The 22,607-nt window shown below is 39.4% G+C and overlaps 3 protein-coding genes across 9 annotated transcripts in view; 2 read left to right on the top strand and 1 right to left on the bottom strand.

Annotated features, from left to right (window-relative positions):
- The window catches only part of LOC122870078 (mucin-5AC-like), a 17,915-nt gene extending 5,084 nt beyond the window's left edge, over positions 1-12,831 (bottom strand). Inside the window, exons 1-5 of the mRNA XM_044183808.1 lie at positions 12,744-12,831; positions 3,035-3,263; positions 1,110-1,319; positions 537-831; positions 152-312 (exon numbers count right to left, since the gene is read on the bottom strand). Of these exons, the coding sequence (XP_044039743.1) occupies positions 152-312; positions 537-831; positions 1,110-1,317 (664 nt within the window). The 5' untranslated portion in view covers positions 1,318-1,319; positions 3,035-3,263; positions 12,744-12,831. The remainder of the gene's footprint in view (positions 1-151; positions 313-536; positions 832-1,109; positions 1,320-3,034; positions 3,264-12,743) is intronic.
- LOC122870258 (low affinity immunoglobulin gamma Fc region receptor III-like) overlaps positions 1-22,607 on the top strand; it is a 1,099,642-nt gene that overhangs the window by 465,710 nt on the left and 611,325 nt on the right. The gene's annotated exons all lie outside the window — the stretch shown is intronic.
- LOC122870199 (type-2 ice-structuring protein-like) lies at positions 10,164-22,123 on the top strand. 7 transcript variants are annotated; one of them, XM_044184178.1, is made up of 13 exons: positions 10,164-10,312; positions 11,309-11,352; positions 12,593-12,668; positions 12,762-12,862; positions 12,972-13,094; positions 13,265-13,376; positions 13,567-13,630; positions 15,411-15,451; positions 18,073-18,257; positions 19,070-19,153; positions 19,336-19,572; positions 21,870-21,974; positions 22,063-22,123. In XM_044184178.1, the coding sequence occupies exons 3-11, from the start codon at positions 12,593-12,595 to the stop codon at positions 19,456-19,458; spliced, it is 909 nt and encodes a 302-aa protein (XP_044040113.1). In that variant the 5' UTR covers positions 10,164-10,312; positions 11,309-11,352; the 3' UTR covers positions 19,459-19,572; positions 21,870-21,974; positions 22,063-22,123. The 7 variants fall into 7 exon arrangements, with proteins under 7 accessions (XP_044040113.1, XP_044040116.1, XP_044040117.1 ...); XM_044184181.1 differs by having other exon boundaries at positions 12,765-12,862; XM_044184182.1 differs by lacking the exon at positions 11,309-11,352 and having other exon boundaries at positions 12,589-12,668; positions 12,765-12,862.

The following is a 22,607-nucleotide window of genomic DNA, read 5'->3' on the forward strand; positions in this document are numbered from 1 at the left end:
GAGTTGCTTCTTATGACTTATCATAAATAATTCTATGAAATTCAGACCACAGACAACTTCTTCCTGAAACTGGAGGTAAACACAGGGGTACAAATCTGTCTTTTACATACGATATACTGTATGTACATTCAGCATTGCACAAGTTGTGTACCTGGCAGAGCAGTAACTTCATCTTCCTGTAGTGAAAAAATTGAATTCCCTCCATCCACCGCTGTGATGTTACTCCCACACCAAGGACTACGACTCCCATCACACACCACTGCAGACTCAATACCTGCCCAGTACACAAAGTAAGACTGCACCACAGTGATGCTGGAATGAAAAACAAAGAGGTTTGTGTATTGCTGAATAAAAATGATGCAATTGTGCAAGAATCTATATAAATAATAAACCAAATATTCACATTAGAATAGGATTCACAATGACATTAGGCTACATGTGCATTCACCAGTATTTGTCCTCAGTAAATATTTGACTACTAGTCATGATGGTCATTTACTACCCTGAACTTGTACAAATGGTAGGCTCATACTTACTAGAACCTGATGTCTCCCATGGGTGTATCAGGAGCCCTCCACACAAATGAGAGGTTTTTCTTCAGTTGTTTGTCAGAGTGTGTGAGGGTGTCACCCTCCGAGAGGCAGCGTAGGGTGTGTGTGCCAGGGGGAGCAAGGGTCCAGGAGCCACCCACCAGCACCGGGCCCACTCTTGTAGATCTGACACCTGCTCCAGTTCTGGACCTGCCCCTGACCCCTGCCCTGCCCCTGGCACCCTCCGCACTGCGAGCCTGGAGTAGGAAACCCATGAAGTCCCGAGAGCTTCGGACATTTACTAAGGGCACAAGTATGGATACAGAGAAACAGAAGAAGAGACATTCAAGTAGTAATATTATGTTCATTTTCTGGTTCATAATTTTGTTTTGGGGTTGTACCAGAATAGGTTTACATAGTTGCTATTCAGTAAGTTAGTTTCTAAGTTATCTGTAGGATAATTAATAGTTAATTAGTACCTGGTATCTGTGACCAACTGTGCTGACAAGTAGAAGTAAGCAGAAGTAAGTTGTTAGTCTTTAGTTCTTTAAACAATTAATTAACAGTTAAGATTACTACCTGTTATTAACTGTCCAGGCAGGTAAGAAGAGGCAGATGTGCGCAGGGTGATGTGGTTGTGCTGTGGGTCCCGGGGCTGAGTGCGGATGTGGCCGGGAATCATTTCCTGACAGGAGGCGTGGCTAGCACCGCGGGAGAACGACAGGGTGGACGGAGCCAACGAGAATAAGACCAAGCCCACCCCGAAGCAGTGGAGGGTGGACTGCATTTCTACACAAACACACACAGTCACACAAACTTCATGTTGTAATTCAATCAAAGCAAAGACAGACAGTGGAGACAATTCCCCAGACTTTCTATGAATCCGATAATTTAGTCTGAATACATGATGACTGCTTTAAAAATTAGATATTTTCCAGTCAAAATAAACTCTTGGCTGCTGGCATGAAAGGTACGGATATTTTGCGTTGGTTGGAAATCATCCGAGGATATTTTCAGGGAGGCTACTGCATTCCAGCCAAATTTTCCAAATGTTTTTCTGTCCTTTTCCATTCAGATTATAATTTTCTCACTCTGATTCGCAAACTGAACTGCATTTTGCCTAGGATAAGGTTTTTGGGGGGTTGAAGTAGAAGTATATTTTTCTTACTGTCAACAAATCTCATGAAAAGACCAAAACCAACAATGTGTTAGTGCGTCTCTCAATACTTTCTGACTTCCTCGTCCTGTCTGTGGCTCTCAGCCCCAAGACCATTTGTTCCTACTGTAGATGTAAATCTTTAAAACCGGGACACAAATACTTTTAATTTTTTAAAAAGGCATAATGATTTCCTAAAACAGCTGGACACTGTGGTTTTTAGCAAACGTTATTAAGACTAAATAGTGCATTTTCAGCCGCGGATTTGATCTGCTAGTGAGTATTTCAGGCAGCTGGACAGTGGGACTGAGTCAAAATAAACTGAAGTTGTGGTCACACCAGAAAGTGGTACAGCAAAATTAATCCAGGTCTTTGCAAAATATTTGGTTTTAGAAGCTTGGTGACGTATTGACTACTCGCAGGGCTAGTTGGTGAGCTGCTGTAGCTGGCGAGCTAACCACTACATGCTAGACAGCTTTTGCAGTCACAATAGCTGGAGCTTCTCTCTATTTTCTCTGTATCCTGTTCTGTTTACAACCCTTTGGCATTTTGTTCACCTTTGTACACCATATTGGTCAATAAAAAGTTTTTGAAGAGGGAAAATAAAGCTCTCCGAGCTAGCGGGCAGTCAGTTAGCAAACTCTTTAGCTCATTAGCCTTGCTCGGTTGCTAATGGGACAACAATTTCAAACTGTTTATTCAAAAGATGTATTTGTACCATCGACTCCTGTCTCGTTACTGTCTGCAAACCATTTTGTGGAGCAAGTTTTACTTCAACCGATAAGGTTAAATAGAAAAGAATGGTGCAACACAGCTAATAAGCTACGATAGCTTCCTGCATTTTGGACTCTCTCCATTCCCTCAAAGACCAGCAATTTCAATATCAAAGTTCACCAAAGTTGAACTTGGGACTTTTCATGAGATTTGTTGACAATAAGAAAAATATAGAATATCACCAGTGTAAATTTATTTAAATCAAATACAAATTTAAGATACAATTAAACAGCAATGAGAAGACAAGAGGATTTATTTGTCAGAGAATACTGGTTTAACACCCAGGTCAACCAGCAACTGACAAAAACCAGACCCCAAAAATGGTCAGTAAAAGAAACATCCTTTACTTTAAAATAATCCAAATAATATTTGATCTTAGAGAATAGCTGAACCTCTTTTTAAATGTCTTTTTTTATTGCTGTTGTTGTCATTTTTATGCATTTTTGTTAAAAAAGATACCACACATTAAGCGAATGTTATTCTCTAAATAACGAATTTACAAATGAATGAATGGTGCAGCAGCGGCAGGGAGAGTCAGACGGGTTGGAAGAATTTAATCCATGAGCATCCCTACCTCGTGGAGCAGTAACCTCCAGGACTTCAGCAACCTGATGCTCTTCTTCTTCTTCAGTTTGTAAAGAATCACTTCCTCACAGTCTTCCAGTTGTGTTGTTGAGTGTGGAAAAGACGCTGGACTGTCTGGATCCCAACAGAGAGCATTAGGTGTGAGTTTAAAGTTTGGAGGGATCTCAGGGTCCAGGATACGGAGGGAAGGGGGAGACGTAGAACCAGAACATGTAGAGCTGCAGGTCGTATCACATTACATGCAATTTTGATAACACATTTTTTAATATTAAAAGAGGAAAAATAATAGTGTGCTATTATGCGTTTGTGTGTGTGTGTGTGTATGGAAGCTAAAATATGCCATGATTAATTAATTATTTTCTTCTTTGGCCCAATAATTCTACTTCTATACGATAATATAACTTTGCGATGCTCATTGTTAATTTTAAGACACTTTTTACACAACAGCATTTTTATCTCTATCTCAGAGGACTTTTTGTGAACAGAGCTTAATCAATTAGATTAATCAATTGGCAACCTTCAGCAATTTTTATTATCAATTAACGTTTAATAATGCCAAACATTCTCCTGCTCCAATTTCTTATTTGTAAGGGTGTGCTACTTTTCTTTGTTGTGTGTGATTGTAAATTTAATATCTTTATGGTTTGGACTGATAGTCAGACAAAACAAGCAATTTAACCTTAGACTTTGGGCATTTTTCACTATTTTCTGACATTTTACAAACCAAACGATTAATTGATTGATCAAGAAAATAATTAGAAGATTAATTTAATCTTGTTATCTCAATGTAGTGACACATTTAAATCGCTATCCTGACGAACAACGAAATGTTGGATATGTCAAGATAACATTATAAAATATATATAATCATCCCATTTTTTCCTTTCCTCAGTGTAACAGGTTCAACAAACTATTTAAGCAGTATCTGGTACCTCAAAATGATGTATGTCCAGACTGAAATATCTCAACAACCTTTGGATGGATTACCATGAAATTTGGTTCAGGCATTCATGTTCCCCTCAGGATTAACTGTAAGAACTTTGATAATCCCCTGGCTTCATTATTTAGCGCCATCATCTGGTCAAAATTTTAATATGTCCAACACTTTATGTTTAGGACCAAGCAGCAACCTCTGGGGCTCAAAAATGAAGCCAACGCTGAAGTGCCAAAAACTTCAGATGCTGAAGTCTCTATAGCTTTTGAATTTTTATGTAACTCACCCGTGTAAATTATATTAAGGCTTAACGTTACGCATAATTAAGGACATGGCCGCTTTGAGTGACAGGTGGGTGCCCTCTCAGGTGGCTTGCGGCTAGGTGGTTCAGCAACCAGGCTTCATTTGGCCCGCCTCAGCTCCACCTCTTTGCCCATTTTTGGATTAGCCGGAGTCAGAGATTGCCAAAACGGCGACGGCAGGAGCCACCCGAGCCGCCCACTTTGATCTTCACAACAGCTGTAAACCTATGGCCGACGTCACGGACACTACGCCCATGTTTTATACAGTCTATGTTTATGACCAAATTCCTGTCAAACTAATAATAGATAAACTAAAACTAGATAATCCCGTCAGCCTTAGCTGAACTTCGTGTTCAGTGCTAATTAGCAAATGTTAGCATGCTAACATGCTATAGTAAGATGGTGAACATAATAAACATTATACCTGCTAAACATCTGCATGATAGCATTGTAAGCATGTTAGCATGCTGATGTTAACATTTAGCTCAAAGCACTGCTGTGCCTAAGTACAGCCTCACAGAGCTGCTAGCATGGCTGTAGACTCTTTTGACAGAAGCCATGTTTTTATTTAAAATCTACTTATATTATACATTTAAATGGTCACAAACAAAACCTACAACACTTTAAGACTGAGATGAGGCACTATGAAAAACGCTATGAAGAAAGCTAGCTAGTTAGCATTTAGCTCAAACCACCACTGTGTCTTGGTACAGTCTCACAGTCTCGCTTGTTTTCATTTGTTGCCAACTGCTGTTTCAAATTTATATTTTATTTTTAGTTCATTTTATGTTTTAGCATCCCGTCAAGCCAAAAGTAGAACAGATATTCTAAGTTGAGAAATTCAATTAAAGCCCCTGTATGTAGCATAGTCTCTGACTTCTTCTGACAAATAGGACACAGGTGCACAGCAAAGCACTCAAACACAGAAACTAATTTGTAACATTTGTTCAGGGGACGTTTACTAATCTGTTACCTGCATGTGATACCAGTTTTACAGTTACACTGCAGAAGGAGAGGCAACACTCTTTTCTAGCGGGTGTATTTCTATGTGTTTAGGACCCCCCCCCCCCGCCAACAGGATGTACACCAGCTGTAGCCGCCTCCCTCCAGGATCTCTCAAACTTTTATCTCTTATTCCCTCACCCCCCCCCCAACTCCCTGTGTCTCCCTTTGTCTGTCATTGTTAAACATAACTGCAGGGAGTTTTAATGAATTGCTTCTAGTCAAACTTGAATCTCTGTAAAAGTTTAAAACGATGGGATGACACCCGATGCGTGTTTGTAAAACAAGCACCTTGTTACATCTTTAGGCTGGCTTTACACGGTGAAACTTTAACGCAACTAGTTGCTTGGTTGCAAATTGCATGAAACACGGTTTCCATGCAACTTGAGAGTTACACGAAGCAATTCAAAAATAATCAAAGTCTCATGCAACACAACTTAATAGTTTATTTCACTAAAAAACTAAAGATTGGTAATTTTTCATGTCGTATTGTTTTTTTTAATTTGTTGCTAGATTTGATCAATTTCAGACGTGTCGTAACGTTATCGCTTTTTCTTCCGGCACTGGCTGGCTACTTTGTTTTATAATGGCCGTCCCGGAGAACAGGAAGAGAGCTATCGGTGCATTAATGCTTATTGATAAAGGCTAAACGTCTGTGGGTGAAGGACTATTCAAAAGAGAGACCAATGGATCATTTCACACTCAAGGAGCTTGATCCAATGAGTGCATTTCCCCTTTGATTCAAGGGAAATAAATAAATAAATAGCTCTTTGTTTCCACCTTGTGACATCAGTATACAATTGTAGTGATATATGATTGTATTTTAAATAACAGCTCTGATTCTCATCAAAACTTTGTATTAAAGCATTAGTGAACATTTGCTTCTCAACAGTTACGTGACCACTGTACATCGCAACATGCACGGAGATCCTGGCTGCACATGGATTATCCTCATAGACTCAACTGTTGTCAGCAAACGTTACCACTAGCTTACTTAACGTTAACGTGTCGGTTGTTTGATGATTTTGCTAACGTTTGTTGTCTGTTTCGTTAGCTAATCTTCTGAAATCTACTGCTGTTATCGCGATCTATATAACGTTAGGTTATTAAATTCCTCTTCTCTTGACACCCGCTTAATTTTACGTCCTTGGGAGGATTCCTTGGAGACCCAAAGGATGAAACCTATGATATAAAGGGAGGCAGAGATGCTTCCTGGATGAACTTGCTGCTCTACTTGAACAGGGTGAGCGAGGCATCCGCTTTTTTTTTTTAGTCTAGTTAAGAATTTTTCATGTTGCCAAGGTCAACTAATGGCCCTTGGGGTTTGTTTGACGGCCATCTTGAATTGATGTCCACGTGATTTTCATAACTCCTGAACCAGACAACATACAAGAACAAATGAACCCACTTTCTCATATAATTTTGACACCAGGAATCAAATGGAAAGGTCATTGACATGGTACATCCATTCATTATTGGTGAGAAACAGGCAAATAACTAATTTTAGGCTCCTAACAATATAACTTTTTTTATTGTGTTTCGCAATAGTTTCCTGAAAATGAAACTAGTTTATTCTCTTATATCAATTGCAAGGTTATTAAATGGATGGCAATCACTCTGACATACATGGAAATCTGACAATATTAGCTAATTGAAAGCAAAGGTCATCAAAACCTCGTTTCACTGATCATCATCGTCCATCTCCATCAATCTAGATGATCAAGATCGGCTCATCAAGATCAAGCGAGAGGATGAGGTGGAGACTGATGATAAGATGGAAGACGTTGTCTTTAAAGCTGCACAAAATGGCATTTGTGGAAAGTAACTAAATACATTTACTCAAGTACTATAAAGTACAATTTTAAGGCACTTTCTTTACTTGAGTATTTTAATTTTATGCTGCTTTATAATTCTACTCCATTACAATTCAGAGACAAATATTGTACTTTTCACTCACACTAGATTTATCTGACAGCTACAGTTACTAGTTTCAGATCAAGATTTTACAAACAAAACGTGATCAGTTTATAAAATATGATGCTGTGTTATAGATTAGACTACCCAAAAGTAAATAAAGCATTTAAAATTAGCTCCATCTCAACCAGCTATAACATTGAGGTACTATTTACATGTTAATGCATCAATAATAATGGTCCAGTAATATAATGATACACTGACAGGGCCCTCTCTATATAAGCCCAATGATCAGCAGATGAATCCAGAATGAAAATAGCTGCAGTCCGATGTAAAACAGTTCAAAATGAGCTCCAGCTCAACCAGCTACAGCAGTAAAATCCTGCTTTTACATTAACGCCTCAGTAATAATAATCTGATGATATAATATATAATAGTACAACAGTCACAGGGGACTTTTACTTGTAACAGAGTATTTTTACAGTGTGGTATTAGTACTTAAGTGAAGGATCTGAATACTTCCTCCGCCACTGCAAACGAGTAGCAAAAAGAAACAAACTTCTCAGTTCAGCATAATATTTAATAATATATAAGTTTTCTCCTACATGTCATCACACAGACAGCTGTCTCTGTCTCCCCCTGCAGGCTAAAACAGGACACTGCACTGTCAAATACACAGTTTCTAAAATACACAGTACTACTGCAATATTAATTTGACCTGGCGCTATACTCATACTACTGCCACTACTTCTTAAACTTAAACTACTACCACCATCACTACTCATGCTACTACTTGTACTATTTTTCTACTCATACTAGTGTCACTAGTATCCTACTCTACTATTACTGCTACTTCTTAAACTACTTATACTTCCACCCAATACTTTTACTACCTCTATTATAACCACTATACCACTGTTACTGCTTTTTCTACTACTACTATTAATTACCATTTATTAGCATTAATAATAATAATAATAAAACTTTATTTATAGAGCATAGAAGCACAAAACAAAGTACAAAGTGCTTCACAGAAAGAGAAATAAAACACCACAGTGAATGATGAAATATAAAATACATAAAATACACAAAAACAATAAAATAAACAGCTCAGGTAAAATCAGGATCTGCTTTCCGATAAAAATGTGTTTTGAGACGAGACTTAAACGAAGACTCTGACTCAGCCTGATGTCTTCGGGCAGGTTGTTCCAGAGCCTCGGGGCCCTGATGGCAAAAGCTCTGTCCCCCTTAGTTTCCATCCTGGACTCAGGATCAGACAGGAGACCCCTGCCCGAAGATCTCAGACTACGTGAAGGTTCATAAGGGATTACAAGGTCTAAAATATAGTCTGGAGCCATGACGAGCCTTAAAAGTAATCAACAAGATCTTAAAATCAGTCCTGAAACCAACAGGGAGCCGATGTAAAGAGGCTAAAACAGGTGTGATGTGGTCGAACCTGTTGGTCCTGGTTTACAGCCGAGCAGCTGAGTTCTGTACAGTCTGCAGTCGTGTCAGAGCTTTTTGGTTAAGACGAGTGAACAGACTGTTACAGTAATCGAGGCGTGAGGAGATAAAAGCACGTACAACAGTTTCTGCATCACTAAGATTTAAAATAGATCGTATTTTTGCAATATTTCTGAGTTGATAAAAACATGATTGGACAAGCTTAGTGATATGTTGCTCAAAACATAAATTGCTATCAAACAGGACACCAGGATTTCTTGCAGCAGGCTCGATATGTTGTGACAGGTTACCAGTAGATGGCAGTATTTGTTTAGTGATGTGTTGGGGCCCAATAACAAGGATTTCAGTTTTATTTGAGTTGAGCTGAAGAAAATTTATCGACATCCAGCGTTTTATGTCAGACAGGCAGTCCTGCAGAGAACTCAGCGTACTGAGGTCAGTGGGCTCGACAGGGAGGTACAACTGTGAGTCATCTGCATAACAATGAAAAGAAATCCCATGTCTGCATTCATTAAAAGGTCATTAATGACTTTGAGAAGGGCTGTCTCAGTGCTGCGGTGCTGACGAAAGCCAGATTGGAACTTATTATTAAGGTATTATTGTTTTCCACAGCAGCAAGAAGCTGCTTAGATACAAGTTTTCAAGAATCTTCGAAATAAAAGGCAATTTGGAGATCGGGCGGTAGTTATCCAGGAGGGTGGGAACAAGCCCAGGTTTTTTTAGGACTGGCTGGACACAAGCTGTTTTAGTAATCTGGGACGCAGCCAGTAGACAGCGAGCTGTTAACAATAATTAGCAAATGGGGCGCAATACAATCCATAACTTTCAATAAAAAACTAGTTGGGATTTGATTTTGTCCAGAGGGCTGGAGGACACGCTCATAAGAGACATGATGATCTGCGAGTTCAGGCAGAGTAACAGCAGAGAAATTGCTCAAAGAATCCCTGAGCGGGTGATCCACATCTACAAAGGCAGGGTTGGGGGTGATATCAGAATCAGAATCAGAAATACTTTATTGATCCCCGAAGGGAAACTCTTTGTTACAGCAGCTCGCCTTTACGTCAGTGCACACAGGAGAAAGTACTAGCAAACAATATGATACACTATAAAAACAGGTCAGAAAATAAATTAAGTACCAGGTGGGTATAAGTATAAAATAAAATAAGTGTGAAGCACCAGGTGGGTTTACCGGTTGATGATGATAATACGGTATAATAATACAATGTAATAAAATAAGTAATAAGTAATAAGCAGTGGTGCCTGTACTGTCGAGTTAAGTGTAGCTTATTGAGATTATTAAAATATTGCACAGCAGTAATGGAGGTATGAATAATATCAATGTCAATAAATAGGAAAAACTAACATGGGAAAGCCAAATATTGGACGGCCGGAGGCTAAACCTCGGGCCCCCAAAACCTACTCAGCCCCTCCCATGACACATCCCACACATATCAGATCTTATTAACTCCACCTTTCCAGCAAAGTGCAAAACAAACCTTTCACACTCAGCAGCACAAGGAGAGGCTGGGTTAACTAACTGATCCGCAGTCTTAAACAGGAATCTGGGGTTGTTACTACTACTACTACCATAACTGCTAGGCTGCTGCTGCTACGGCTTACCACGGCTTTTACTACAGCTGTACTCATACAGGTACTACTGCTTCTACAAATACTATTACTGTATATTACTGTACTATTACTAACTGATGCTAAAACTACTACACCACAACTCGTACTGCTATACCACTTCTTAAACTACCACTACTACTATCAATACTTTAACTAGTACTATTATATTCACTATTACTACTAGTACTACCCTGACTACACTACATTACCACTTCCACTGCTATAACTAGGCTACTGCCTGTATTACTACAATAACTTCTGCCACCATTACTTCTAGTCTACTATCCAGTACTACTTCTTACACTTCTGCTACTACCACCAACACTTGTATCGCTACTATTAGAAGTAAAAGTCACAGGAATAGAAGTACTAAGCAAAAAATATATAATACACTGTAATACAGGCAAGATAAATTAAGTACAAAGTGGATATAAGTATAAAATTAAAACAAGTGTAAAGTACAAAGTGGATTTACAGGTTGCTGATAAGTATGTACGGTATAATAAAACAATGTAAGAATATAAGTAATAGTTCATGAACTGTCAAGTTAAGTGCAGCTTGTTAAGATGATTATGAGACGGAGGATATTGCACAGCAGTAATAGAAGTATCAATAAATATCAGTAAATTATCTTTATTACTTCTACAACAACTACTGTTACCACTATTGACTTTATCACTGCTATAGCAGCTTCCTCTTATTGTACCGGAACAGTACTGGTTTCTGCACACACACACACACACACACACACAGGTGTACACTGACCAACCAATACTTTCCCATTTGATACTTTAAGTACATTTTGCTGATAAATTAAATGTTGAATGCTTCTTCTACCGCCGCCTGCCGTGAACCCTCTTTCCAGTTCCTTCTTGCATCGTATGCAAGTTATCACCTGCAGATCAGATAAACGTTGTGTTTCTGAACCAGGCTCCTCTTCCTCCGCCTCCTCTCTGCACTAACAACATTTTAATAGATTTTTTTTTTTTTTTTTTTATAATGTTGTGGGCACTTGCAGTACAAGGTTCAGTTTGGCAACCAACGCAAACCAAGAGCGGACAGGTAGGTTTCCCCATTCAAACTCACATTTAGTTTAGATCAACCTGAGTTTATGTTTTTGATGTTTCCGGACGTAGACGTTGCATAAAGTCAAATGTGATATAAAATATTTAAAAACTACTCATTTCGATTTAGACATTTCAAAGGTTTCTGTGATTATGTTGGACTGACGCGCTTCTCGACAGGTGTGTACACCGGCCCGCTCATTCTAACGATTACTTTCACTTTTGATGATTAACGTACGTTTTGCTGATAATACTTTTGTACTTTTACTTGAGTTAAATTGGGAATGCAGGACTTTTACTTGTAATTGAGTAATTCTATAGTGTGGTATCACTACTTTGAATCAAGTCCGTTTTTTTTTTTTTTATGAATGCTTCGTCTACCACTGCCTGTTGTTAACCATATTGCCAATTTGTTCAAATTTTGGCAAATTGGCACCACAATAATGCCGAATTAGCTATAAGCAGTCCCTGTTTGCGACGCATCCATGCATGTACACACAACTATCACTGGATTACTTTGACACTGAAGAAAACGTAAAAACCTGATGTTTCTCAGGCAAATTCTGAAGTCTTTTTTTTTTTTTAATGATTTCCAAGCAGATTTATGGACGATTGACAATGGCGATAAAGATATATTCGGGAAGTTTAAGTCACACTGTATGGTATTTTAAGAATCAGCCAGCGCCCCAGAATAAACCAGTCCGACTGGAGCTTTTACGAAAGGCAGGGTGTAGCCAAACCAGAACCGCAATACGGACGCATATGTCATTTGTAAAACACGCACTTGCTTTGAGCACTTGCTACTTCTTACATGTTGTGCTTTTTCAACTGGAATAACAGGATTTCAGTGTTTTTTAAAAGAAATCCCCGTGTTAGCAGGCTGCAGTTTGTCACATCACCACGGATGCTAGTGAAGATTTCAAGCTGGACTGGTTATAGTGGGACATACATCTGTGTGCTGTCTGCTTTGGTGATGTCAGGCTATTTAATTTATGTGGCTTAATATTGCTTGCCGCACCCTCCGCAGTGTCCTTTCTACTGTTATTATTAATAATTAACCAAAAAGTCTACAGAAAAGGAATTTTTTGTTGGCTCGGTTGCTTGATGTTGTTCCACTAGTGTCTACATTGACATTTAATGCAATTTATTTTTGTTTTATTTACTTTTGAGTATAAACTCTTTAAAGTAACAGTACTTTTCTTTATGTGTGTGTGTGTGTGTGTTTGTGTTACATGCAGATGATGGTGTGTGTGCTGGTTCCTCTCGTCTTGACTGCCCTCTTGACTGAGACATCTGCCTCACTGTCACCCTCATGTAAGAAAAGCAATCAGATGGAGACTCCTGCTTTAACACGCTGACAGACACAGTTTACGTGTTTTTAATACTCACAATTGAACAATGTGTCAGTAGGCACGGAGCAGGCCTCTCCATGCCCACCTCGGTGGCTCCTGTTCGGGCAGAGATGCTTCACTTTCTACCCTGTGTGGAGCTCCTGGAGCACTGCCAATGTAAACGGAAAATAAAACACATTTCAATTCATAACACATAAGATTCAAATATTACACGGCTGCAGTATGGTTTATTGTGTGTGTGTGTGTGTGTGTGTGTGTGTGTTAGGATATGTGCTCTCAGACAGGTGGTAACCTGGCGTCGCTTCACACAACAGAGGAGAGAGAGTTTGTCCGTCAGATGGCAAGCACACTCACACCTGTGTGGCTGGGTGGATACCAGGCACAACAGGTATAATAAACTTTATTTATACAGCACTTTACGAAATCAAAGTGCTTTACGTGGTTGAAGCAGGATTAAGAAGATATTTCAGGTATGGAGTTCATGTGCGCTCTTGTACTTCTTTCAGGACTTTATTTTAAAGAAGCACCTCTCTGTCTCTTTGTTATTTCTACCTGAAGAATGGCTCTTGGCTGTGGATCGACGACTCCCCATTCAGGAGCAGTGGTTGGACCAATCAGACGCAGGGAAAGACCAGAGAGGGCGGGGCTTGCATGCAAATGGATCCAAAAAGTAAAAAAAAAAAAAATAATTAATTAATGGATTATTATAGGTGGATTATTAGACAAAAACTAGGTACAAAATATGTCTGAAATGTGAAAATAACAGTTTTTGAGGCTGATTTGTAATCAAAACTCAATTGAAAAATTCATTTAGCATAAGCTATTATTCTTTTAAAAATCTGTGTGTGCATTGTGTTCAGGTGGAGACCTGCACAGCGCCCCCTGTGGAGAGCTCAGGTTCTACATCTGCTCCACCAGAGCCAGGTAGGCTCAAGTCAGTGAATGAAAAAACAATGATGGAGGAAGTATTCAGATTCTCTACTTTTCTCTGCTCATATAGAAACAGCTAGTCAGTCTCTGTCCAAAGGTAAAAGAAACCCACCTACCAGCGCCTGTAAATGTTACTAATTAACACGTAGCTCGTTTGTTTCATTCAGAGCTTTTCAAACTGGGAGGGGTGCCATCTTATTGTTCATTTATGACGTTGAATTCATGACAAAAAGCCAGTAGTTTCATATCATTTTTCTTACACGTATACTCCAAAGAAGGGGAAAGAAATGTCTTAAAATCTCACAAAAACTCTTACATTTGTGAATAAAGAATTTCGGGCACCAGAGTCTCCCCACATGAAGCATGAAGGCCTAGGAGGCCTAGTATGTTCATGAGTTAATTTGTGGAAAGGAAAGGTATTGTGTGAAACTCAGTACCTTATGTACTCGAGAGATATTGACACCTGGAGGTCAACGATACTGATTAACCTGCGACACGCTCTGAGTCTGGGAGGGGAGATGAGTGGCGTCCTGGAAAATAACGACCGCTGTTAGTTTCATCAAATGAAAAGGTTTAATTTGTGAAAAATGGACCAGGAACTCAGAAGTTTAAGCTACTCTGTGTTGCTTAAGCCCTGCCCTCAGGGAGGAATCTTCCTGAGTGTCTGCTGATTACCCTGCCTAGTTTCACCTGAAACTGACCTTTTGTTTCCATGATGGCCCAGTAATCAGTAATCAGGCCTATTGTTTTCTGGCTGCACCTCCCTCATCACTATCGTAGAAAAGGTTTCAGTCGTAGTCATCTGGACACTGTTTTCAGATTCAAGACGTTTCGGCTCCCATCCGGAAGTCATTCTCAATTGTGACAATGGTCTGAGAACTCAGAAATTTAAGCTACTCTGTGTTACATAAGCCCCGCCCTCAGGAAGGGGTCTACCTGGGTATCTGTTGGAATACTGTTTGGAAACAATTAGGTCAGTTTCAGGTGAAACTAACTAATCAACAGATACTCAGGTAGACCCCTTCCTGAGGGCAGGGCTTATGTAACACAGAGTAGCTTAAATTTCTGAGTTCTCAGACCATTTTCACAATTGAGAATGACTTCCGGATGGGAGCCGAAATGTTTTGATTCTGAAAACAGCGTCCAGATGACTACGACTGAAACCTTTTCTACGATAGATCACTGCTGGACGAATGAGGGACTACGTCTTTCATCAAATGAGCAGCTCAGATCGTACCAGCCAAACAATCCCCAATCTGCTTTGGTGAATAATAATATTAATACTAATAATGGATTACATTTATATAAGCGCTTTATCTTGAATACGCAAAGCGCTGACAGTGAATGGGGGGGAACTCACCTCAACCACAACCAGTGGAATTGGATTTTTCATTGGTGAGTGAGTTGAGGATAGATCCATTCTTGCTTTCCACCTTTAGGGCGGTTCTCGTGGTTAGCAGCACTTGGCCTTGAAATGAACAAATTAATGTCTTCAGTGTGGTCAATTTTCTATTAAAACAAAGTTATCTGTGGCAGCTTGATCCCAGCAACAAGAGAGATAATGTCATTGGTGTCACCTGCCCAGATCAAAGCTTCATGTGAGCCCTTCCAGAATGCAAATGTATGAAAATGTGAGGATCGACCATGTGTCTGAACCTTCAAATCGATCATGACTCTTTTCTTTGTTGTATTATCTGCTCATTAATATGTTCCTGAATAACAACTGTGATTGTGTATTAACCTGAACATTAAGTGCTCGTTTGTTTGTCTCCAGTTCTGAAGTCTTCCCCAAGAACAGGAAACCAGCTGACCCAGGTGAGAGTTGTTGTACTGTAGCATTCCAGTACGTCTGACAACCATTTGCCGTAGGGCCCCAAAGTCATACTCAGCGGTGGTAGAAGTATTCAGATGCTTTACTTAAAGGTCCAGTGTGTAACATTTAGGAGGAGCTACTGGCAGAAATGGAAAATAATACGTAGAAATGTTTTCAATATGTGTATAATCACCTGAAAGTAAGAATAGTTGTGTTTTCGTTACATTAGAAAGAGCCGTTTTTATCTACAGAGGGAGCGGGTCCCCTTCCACGGAGACCGCCATGTTGCACCGCCATGTTTCTACAGTAGAACGCACAAACCAAACACTGGCTCTAGAGAGGACCTTTCGTATTTTTCACGAGTTTCGCGGCCACCGTAGTTTCTCCTACAAGCTTGGAAGGGGAGGGTGAGGCGAGCGGTGTTCAAATGGTTGCAAACTGCAATTTCACCGCTAGATGCCATTAAATCCTCCACGCTGGACCTTTAAGTAAAAATACTAATACCACACTGTGAAAATACTCCATTACAAGTAAAAGTATGTCAGCAAAATTTCAAAAGTATCAAAAGTAAAAGTCGTCACACACACATCATGAGATTGCATATGTAGTTTTAAAGTTTTCTCCAGTGGTGGAAGAAGTATTCAGATCCTTTACTTAAGTAAAAGTGCTAAAACCCCACTGTGAAAACACTTCACTTCAAATAACAGCCCTGCATTTAAAATTGTATTTAAGTGATAGTATGTGAGTTATTTTCAGCTAAATGTCCTTAAAGTGTGACAGTTAAAGTCGTCCCTGTGCAGTAAAACGCTCCTGTCAGTGTTTTATTATATCTGATGTTTCTGGATTCATGTTCCTGCTGCATTAATGTGTGTGTTGCATTTTACTGCTGCAGATGTTTCAGGTCGAGCTCATTTTAACTGCTTTATATCAACAGTTTCAGCAGAACCTGGCTTAATAAAGGCTGTTCAGTGTGCTTCTTTTGCGTCACCTCTCTTGGTCTTGTGCCAGAGTCGGGTTTAGTGAGCGTCGCGTTCTCTCAGGCAAAAGCCAGCCACGCCCACGCCCGTGGCCCTGACACAAACACACACACACACACACACACACATACAGAGTTATTCAATGATAATGTGTTCAACAACCAAGGCAGTTCAGCAGGTGTGTACAGGAGTTTGATAACATTTCTTTGACCGTGTGTGCGAGTTTGTGTGTTTTACCCTGTAACTTTGGTTGTTGTGTCTCGTAGCCGTTGTGCTTGTTCCGTTTTCTACCCTGCGTCATAAAACACACACACATCATGAGATTGCATATGTAGTTTTAAAGTTTTCTCCAGTGGTGGAAGAAGTATTCAGATCCTTTACTTAAGTAAAAGTGCTAAAACCCCCACTGTGAAAACACTTCACTTCAAATAAAAGCCCTGCATGTAAAATTGTATTTAAGTGAAAGTATGTGAGTATTATCAGCTAAATGTCCTTAAAGTGTGACAGTGAAAGTCGTCCCTGTGCAGTAAAACGCTTCCTGTCAGTGTTTTATTATATCTGATGTTTCCGGATTCATGTTCCTGCTGCATTCATGTGTGTGTTGCATTTTACTGCTGCAGATGTTTCAGGTCGAGCTCATTTTAACTGCTTTATATCCTGTTGGGTAGTTTAACCTGCAGCAATGCATCATGGTCTATAAGGTCATCATGTGTTTGTAGCGTCGCTGTCCTGCGAGAACCACGTATCTCAAAAAAGTCGACGTTTCATGAGAGAAACAGCCTGTTTTCAGCTCTGTGACGACGCGTTTCCCAGCTGATCCGAGGGGGGGTTAAAGAGTTTATTCAGCTTCAGGAGGAGGAGAGTTTCCTCAGCACATAAAGGAAACTCTTCAGCCTCCAGCTCTTCAGAAAAATTAAATTCAACAAATTTGGAGATACGTGTTTTTCACTGGACAGGAAGTGTATGAAAATCTGAAAAGTAACTAAAGCCGTCAGACAAAAGTAGTGCAGTAAAAAGTATAATATTTGCCTCTGAGATGTAGTAGAAGTATAAAGTTGCATAAAATGGAAATACTCAATTAAAGTAAAAGTACCTCGAATTTGTACTTAAGTAACTTGAGTAATACTTAGTTTCCCCTGCGTACTGTCCAGGGTGTGCCCCCTGCCTAAGGCCCAAAGTCACTGGGATAGGCTCCAGTCACCCGCGACCCCTATACCAAGCGGTAGAAAATGGATGGATGGATGGATAGTTACATTCCACCACTGCTGCAGGGTAGATTAAACATTAGAAACACCTCTCAGTATATGCAGTACTATTAAACACGACCACAAATAAAACAGCCACAAAAAACATCAACCTCCATGAATTAAATTACACGTCTTAAAACTAGATTTTGACACAGGGCCTCTGTACAGTGCAGCGCCTGCCTTTGTTAGTGGTGCAAATCCCCTGACAATTTTGCTGTTAATCAAATTACCAAGATTTAGTGAGACTCAGTGAAGCTGGGACTTTTGTTGCCCCTCAGCATCTGTCGGTTGCTGCTTGTGCGTCACATTCAAGTATCTGAAACACTGATGGTCACATAGCAATAAGATTTCGAGGAATATTATAATACCACAGTTCGTTTCTTCCTCTCTCTGTCTCAGGCATCATCCCCAATGCGAGTCTGTTTGATGTTGTGTGGGGTTACAGCGACTTGTTGGCGGAGGAGATTCGCCACTCGTCCTCCTTCCTCAAAGAGCTCCGGTCCGGTCACCTGACGCCTTTCTGCTACACCAGCTTCATGCAGCAGGAGGCCCTCTATCTGCACAGAGTCAGCAGCACACTGGAGGTCAGAGGTTTTGGATTTTGTCTTTACTAAACTACACTGTAATCCTCTGATCCTCGTCTGTAATTTTCAGCTCTCCAGCAGCTATTTTGTGATGAATGTTGTAATGGCGTTTACTTGCCTCAACCTGCCTCCTCTGCTTCACCCTCTGTTAGCGCCATTTTATGACTCCGATATTGTTGTGCAACAGCACGTACCTTCTTTTCATTTGTTTCAAAGGACTTGTAACACTTCTTCATAATCTTTCAGACATTTCTTTCTCTCAAAAGCTTTTCAAACATTTCAAGCGATGACTTTCAACTCCCCACAGTCACCAGTGGTGGAGAAAGTATTCACTTCCTACTAATACCACAGTGTAAAAAGTACTGCGTTGAAAATGGTACTTAAGTATGTAAGTATCGGGAAAATGTACTTAAAGTATTAAAAGTAAAAGTACTTAATGCAGAAAAAAGTCCCCTGTGAGTGTTATACTATAATATATTATATCATTAGATTATTATTACTTATGCATTAACATAAAAGCAGGATTTTACTGCTGTAGTTGGTGGAGGTGGAGCTCATTTTGTACTATTTTGTATTAATCGATTGTTTGGTTTGTAAAAAGTCTGAAAATAGTGAGAAATGCCCAAAGTGACACCGTCACAACGCTTGCTGAAGTCCTGCTCATGTGGGAGCTCTAACCTCTGTGTTTCACACTGTATGATCATAAAAAAATATTTTAGTGACTTGATGTTTGCTCTGTAAATATGGTTTCATTTCCCAACGTGAGGTGAGCTGGTGTGACTGGGTGGTAAGCGTTTTATTTGTTCCTGCAGGCCCTGATAAGTACTTTACAGGAAGCAGACGACATGAGAGCAATGCTGCTGCACACGCTTAAACACTACAGCAGCAGAAACCAGGTGAGACACACAGACCGGCTGTGTTTACAAAGAGCATTTTTGGTTGCTGATAAGCAGACTAACGCCCAATCAGATTAAAAATGCCTCATGTGAGAACCTTGACCAGAATAAATCAGATGAATGTGACCAAAAATGTAATTTAGTTTGTCGTGTAAAGAAAGCTTCATTGTTCCCTCCTCCAGAGCCTCCTCACTTCGCCTCCCCCACAGTGGCTCCGCTCCTCCCTGCAGTCTTTCCATTCGGTGGTTTTGGAAGAACCGGTCCTATTGGCTGGTGGCCTTGTCGGCCCGGGCCTGCCTCCGTGACTTCCTCTTCTCGGAGTTCAAGCCTGGTACCCCGCTGGTGTCTGAGGATAAAGCCGGCAGCCTCTACCAGCAGTGGAGCGAGGAGAGTCTGAAGGAGGTCGCCTGGACACACAGGTATATGTTAGCTATCATAACATCCTGCATGATGGTGTTGTTCCATGCAGGTACAATTGGAGGGTTTTATTCCAAAAGGATATAGCAGCCGTTTGAAATAAATAACCCAGTGGTTCAAGAAGTATTGAAATCTTTCACAGTAGTATCTTTCACAGTAGTAATATAAAACAGGTCAGAAATTAAGTATCATGTCGGTATAAGTATAAGATAAACTAAGTGTCACTGGTTGATGATGAAACTTATAAAATATTAATAAGCGGAGGTGCATACTGTCTAATTGAGGTATATAGTATCAAAGTCCACAATTATTATTAATTATATGCGTCCAGTTTAGTGACCTAGGGTCATACAGACTGACCCTTAGAGGAGAGGAGTTAAAGAGTTTGATGGCAAACTTTGTGGCGCTCTGTGGTGCTGTGGGGATGAGTAGATGTACCAAAAATGTACACTGTCCAAGATAACGTTTTAAAAAATACTCCAAAGTGAAAGTACTGTACAACGTTTTAAAAGTGAAAGTACTCATTAGGCTGCAGACTGGCCCCTAAATACTCCAAGTAAAAGTCATGCTTTCAAAACTTTATTTAATTACAAGTACATAAGTATTAGCATCTAAATATACTTAAAGTACCAACAGTATAAGTAGTCATTATGCCGAATGGCACATTTCAGAATAACATGTTATTTTGTTGGATCATAATTAGTGATGCTTCACTGTGTAAGCATCTCTTTAATGTTGCAGCTGCTAAAGGTGGAGCTAATTTAACTACTTTATATACTGCTGGGTATCTTAATCAGTACTAATACATCATAATGAATTTGTTCATTGTATTTTATATTGATGATTTGAATCGGATCTGTAGTGGATTAAAAAGTACAATATTTGCCTCTCAAATGTAAATCTCAAACTTGTACTTGAGTAAATGTACGTTACTCGTTTTAACTAGCTTATATACTGTTGGGTAGTTCAGTCTTTAAATCCAAAATAATTAATAAGTTGATGTTTTTATATGTAAAATATTCAAAGTAACTTGTGACTGTGTAGTGGGGTAAAATGTACAATATTTCCCTCTGAAATGTAATGGAGTACAAGTATAAAGCCAAGTACAGTATAAGTACCTCAAAATTGTACTTACATAATTACAGTACTTGAGTAAATACTTTCCACCACTGTATGTAGGCAATTTGAATCCAGCACGGGAATGGCGGACTCCACCATTAACAATGTAAACTACTATTTATATAGAGATAATAATTACAGAATGTAAAAACATTAAATCAGAATCAGAAATAAATCCCCGCTACAGCAGCTCGCGTCTTTACGTCAGTGCACACAGGAGAAAGTACTGAAACAATATAATACACTATAATACAGGTCAGAAAATAAATGAAGTACCAGGTTTATAAGATAAAATATGTTCTGGTTGATGATGATAATACAGTATAATAATACAATGTAATAATATAAGTAATAAGTACTTAGCAAATGGCTAATGCTGAAGAAATGCTAAACATGAATAGTATCAAAAACTGGGTTTTATTTCATGAAAATCTTACGGATTTTAACTTTAAAGGAGCACTCCGCTGATTTTACACATAAAGGTCAGTTTACTCATCGTGGTTAGTACTACTAAGTCATGTGGAGGCTTTGACAAAGAGACACTACTGAGTTGCATTATGGGAAATGTAGGATCCAGCATTTTTGGAGCTTGACCCATTCTATGGGCTAAAAGTCAGAATAGCTTTGCTTCTGCTGCATAGATGTTTTACTATTTCTTGGCCAGGACCAGTTACTTCCTGGAGTCTCCACTGGTTGCCTGGCAACTGCTTCAGATGCATATAACACACTGTAAAATAGCAAATTGTTGTTTTTACACTTTGGTTTTTGTACAGATAAAATAAAAGTGTTAATTACTGAGCTTTCGAGGGGCTGGTAGGTGGATTTTGTTCCCTCTGAACAGAGCCAGGCTAGCTAGTTTCCACCTGTTTCCAGTCTTTATGCTATGCTAAGCTAACCGGCTGCTGGCTATTGCTCTATATTATGTCATACCGTATGGACCCAAAAGCACAACTAGGACAGTGGAAGTGAAGTAGTAAGGTTCAGTTTATTTAGGAAATAAAATGAGAAACCAGGAGTGCGGAGGTAATAGCTGAGAGCCGGTGGATTGTGGTGACACTATTTACATAAATGAAAGTACTATCAATCTTTAATAATAGTATTTTGTTGAACAACAAAAGAGTCAGGTTGGAAGGTGTTTTGTGTTGTCCTAATTTATCTTTTTTTCCTGTGTGTGTGACAGGTACAGAAAGGTGTTAGAGGAACACCAGGATCAGATGGACGTGTTTAAAGCCATAAACATCTTCAGAGAGCACATGATGAACCAGAAGAGTTTCTACAAGGCTGTGTAAGAACATATCAATCTATCCATCTGTGGATGTATCTGTCCATTGGTCAGTGTGGGTCTTTAAAATGTGTGTGTGTTTCTGCTGCAGGGCCTGCGATGTAGAGGAAAATAGATGATGAGAGGAGGAAGGCGGGATGGGGCTGCTGATGGTGAGTCACCACATCTTAACAAGTTAATTTAATTACATTTCCTTGTTTATTTTATTTTTTTTTACAATTCTGCTAGTAGGGCATGAGATAACCCCTCTCACCGCCAGCTCAATCTCTCTATTTTCAGAATAAGAAGAAATGGACCTCCTCTTCACCAGGATCAAGAAAACTACTTGAAATGTCTTCTCCAAGTATGCTTGTAGTTTCAATACCTCATGCCAAGAAACTTTAAAGTACCATAGACTTGTTTAGATGCTGTTTTTCTTGTGAATGCGATGCACTATGAGGTAAAAACCATGGTTATCATCTGTAAGATTGAAACTAAGAGATGATTAGCTTGTTTACTGTATTTATTTATTCTACTAGCTGCTCTATGTTGCTCTTCTTCTACTAATCGGAGGATGTTCTGGATAAGAGAGCACCCGTTAAAAAAATAAATAAATAAAAATAATTTTGTTTTATTTATTTTTTAGCTTTTTAGCAG

This window comes from Siniperca chuatsi, linkage group LG22 (genome assembly GCF_020085105.1).
Source record: "Siniperca chuatsi isolate FFG_IHB_CAS linkage group LG22, ASM2008510v1, whole genome shotgun sequence".
NCBI classification, from domain to species: domain Eukaryota; kingdom Metazoa; phylum Chordata; class Actinopteri; order Centrarchiformes; family Sinipercidae; genus Siniperca; species Siniperca chuatsi.

Excerpts from the sequence above, each read along its gene's own strand:
- LOC122870199 (XM_044184175.1), top strand. The coding sequence starts at position 12,166 with ATGTTGTGCTTTTTCAACTGGAATAACAGGATTTCAGTGTTTTTTAAA. Across the intron at positions 12,669-12,761 it reads TGCCTCACTGTCACCCTCAT|TAGGCACGGAGCAGGCCTCT; the intron begins GTAAGAAAAGCA and ends ACAATGTGTCAG. Across the intron at positions 19,154-19,335 it reads ACTACAGCAGCAGAAACCAG|AGCCTCCTCACTTCGCCTCC; the intron begins GTGAGACACACA and ends TCCCTCCTCCAG.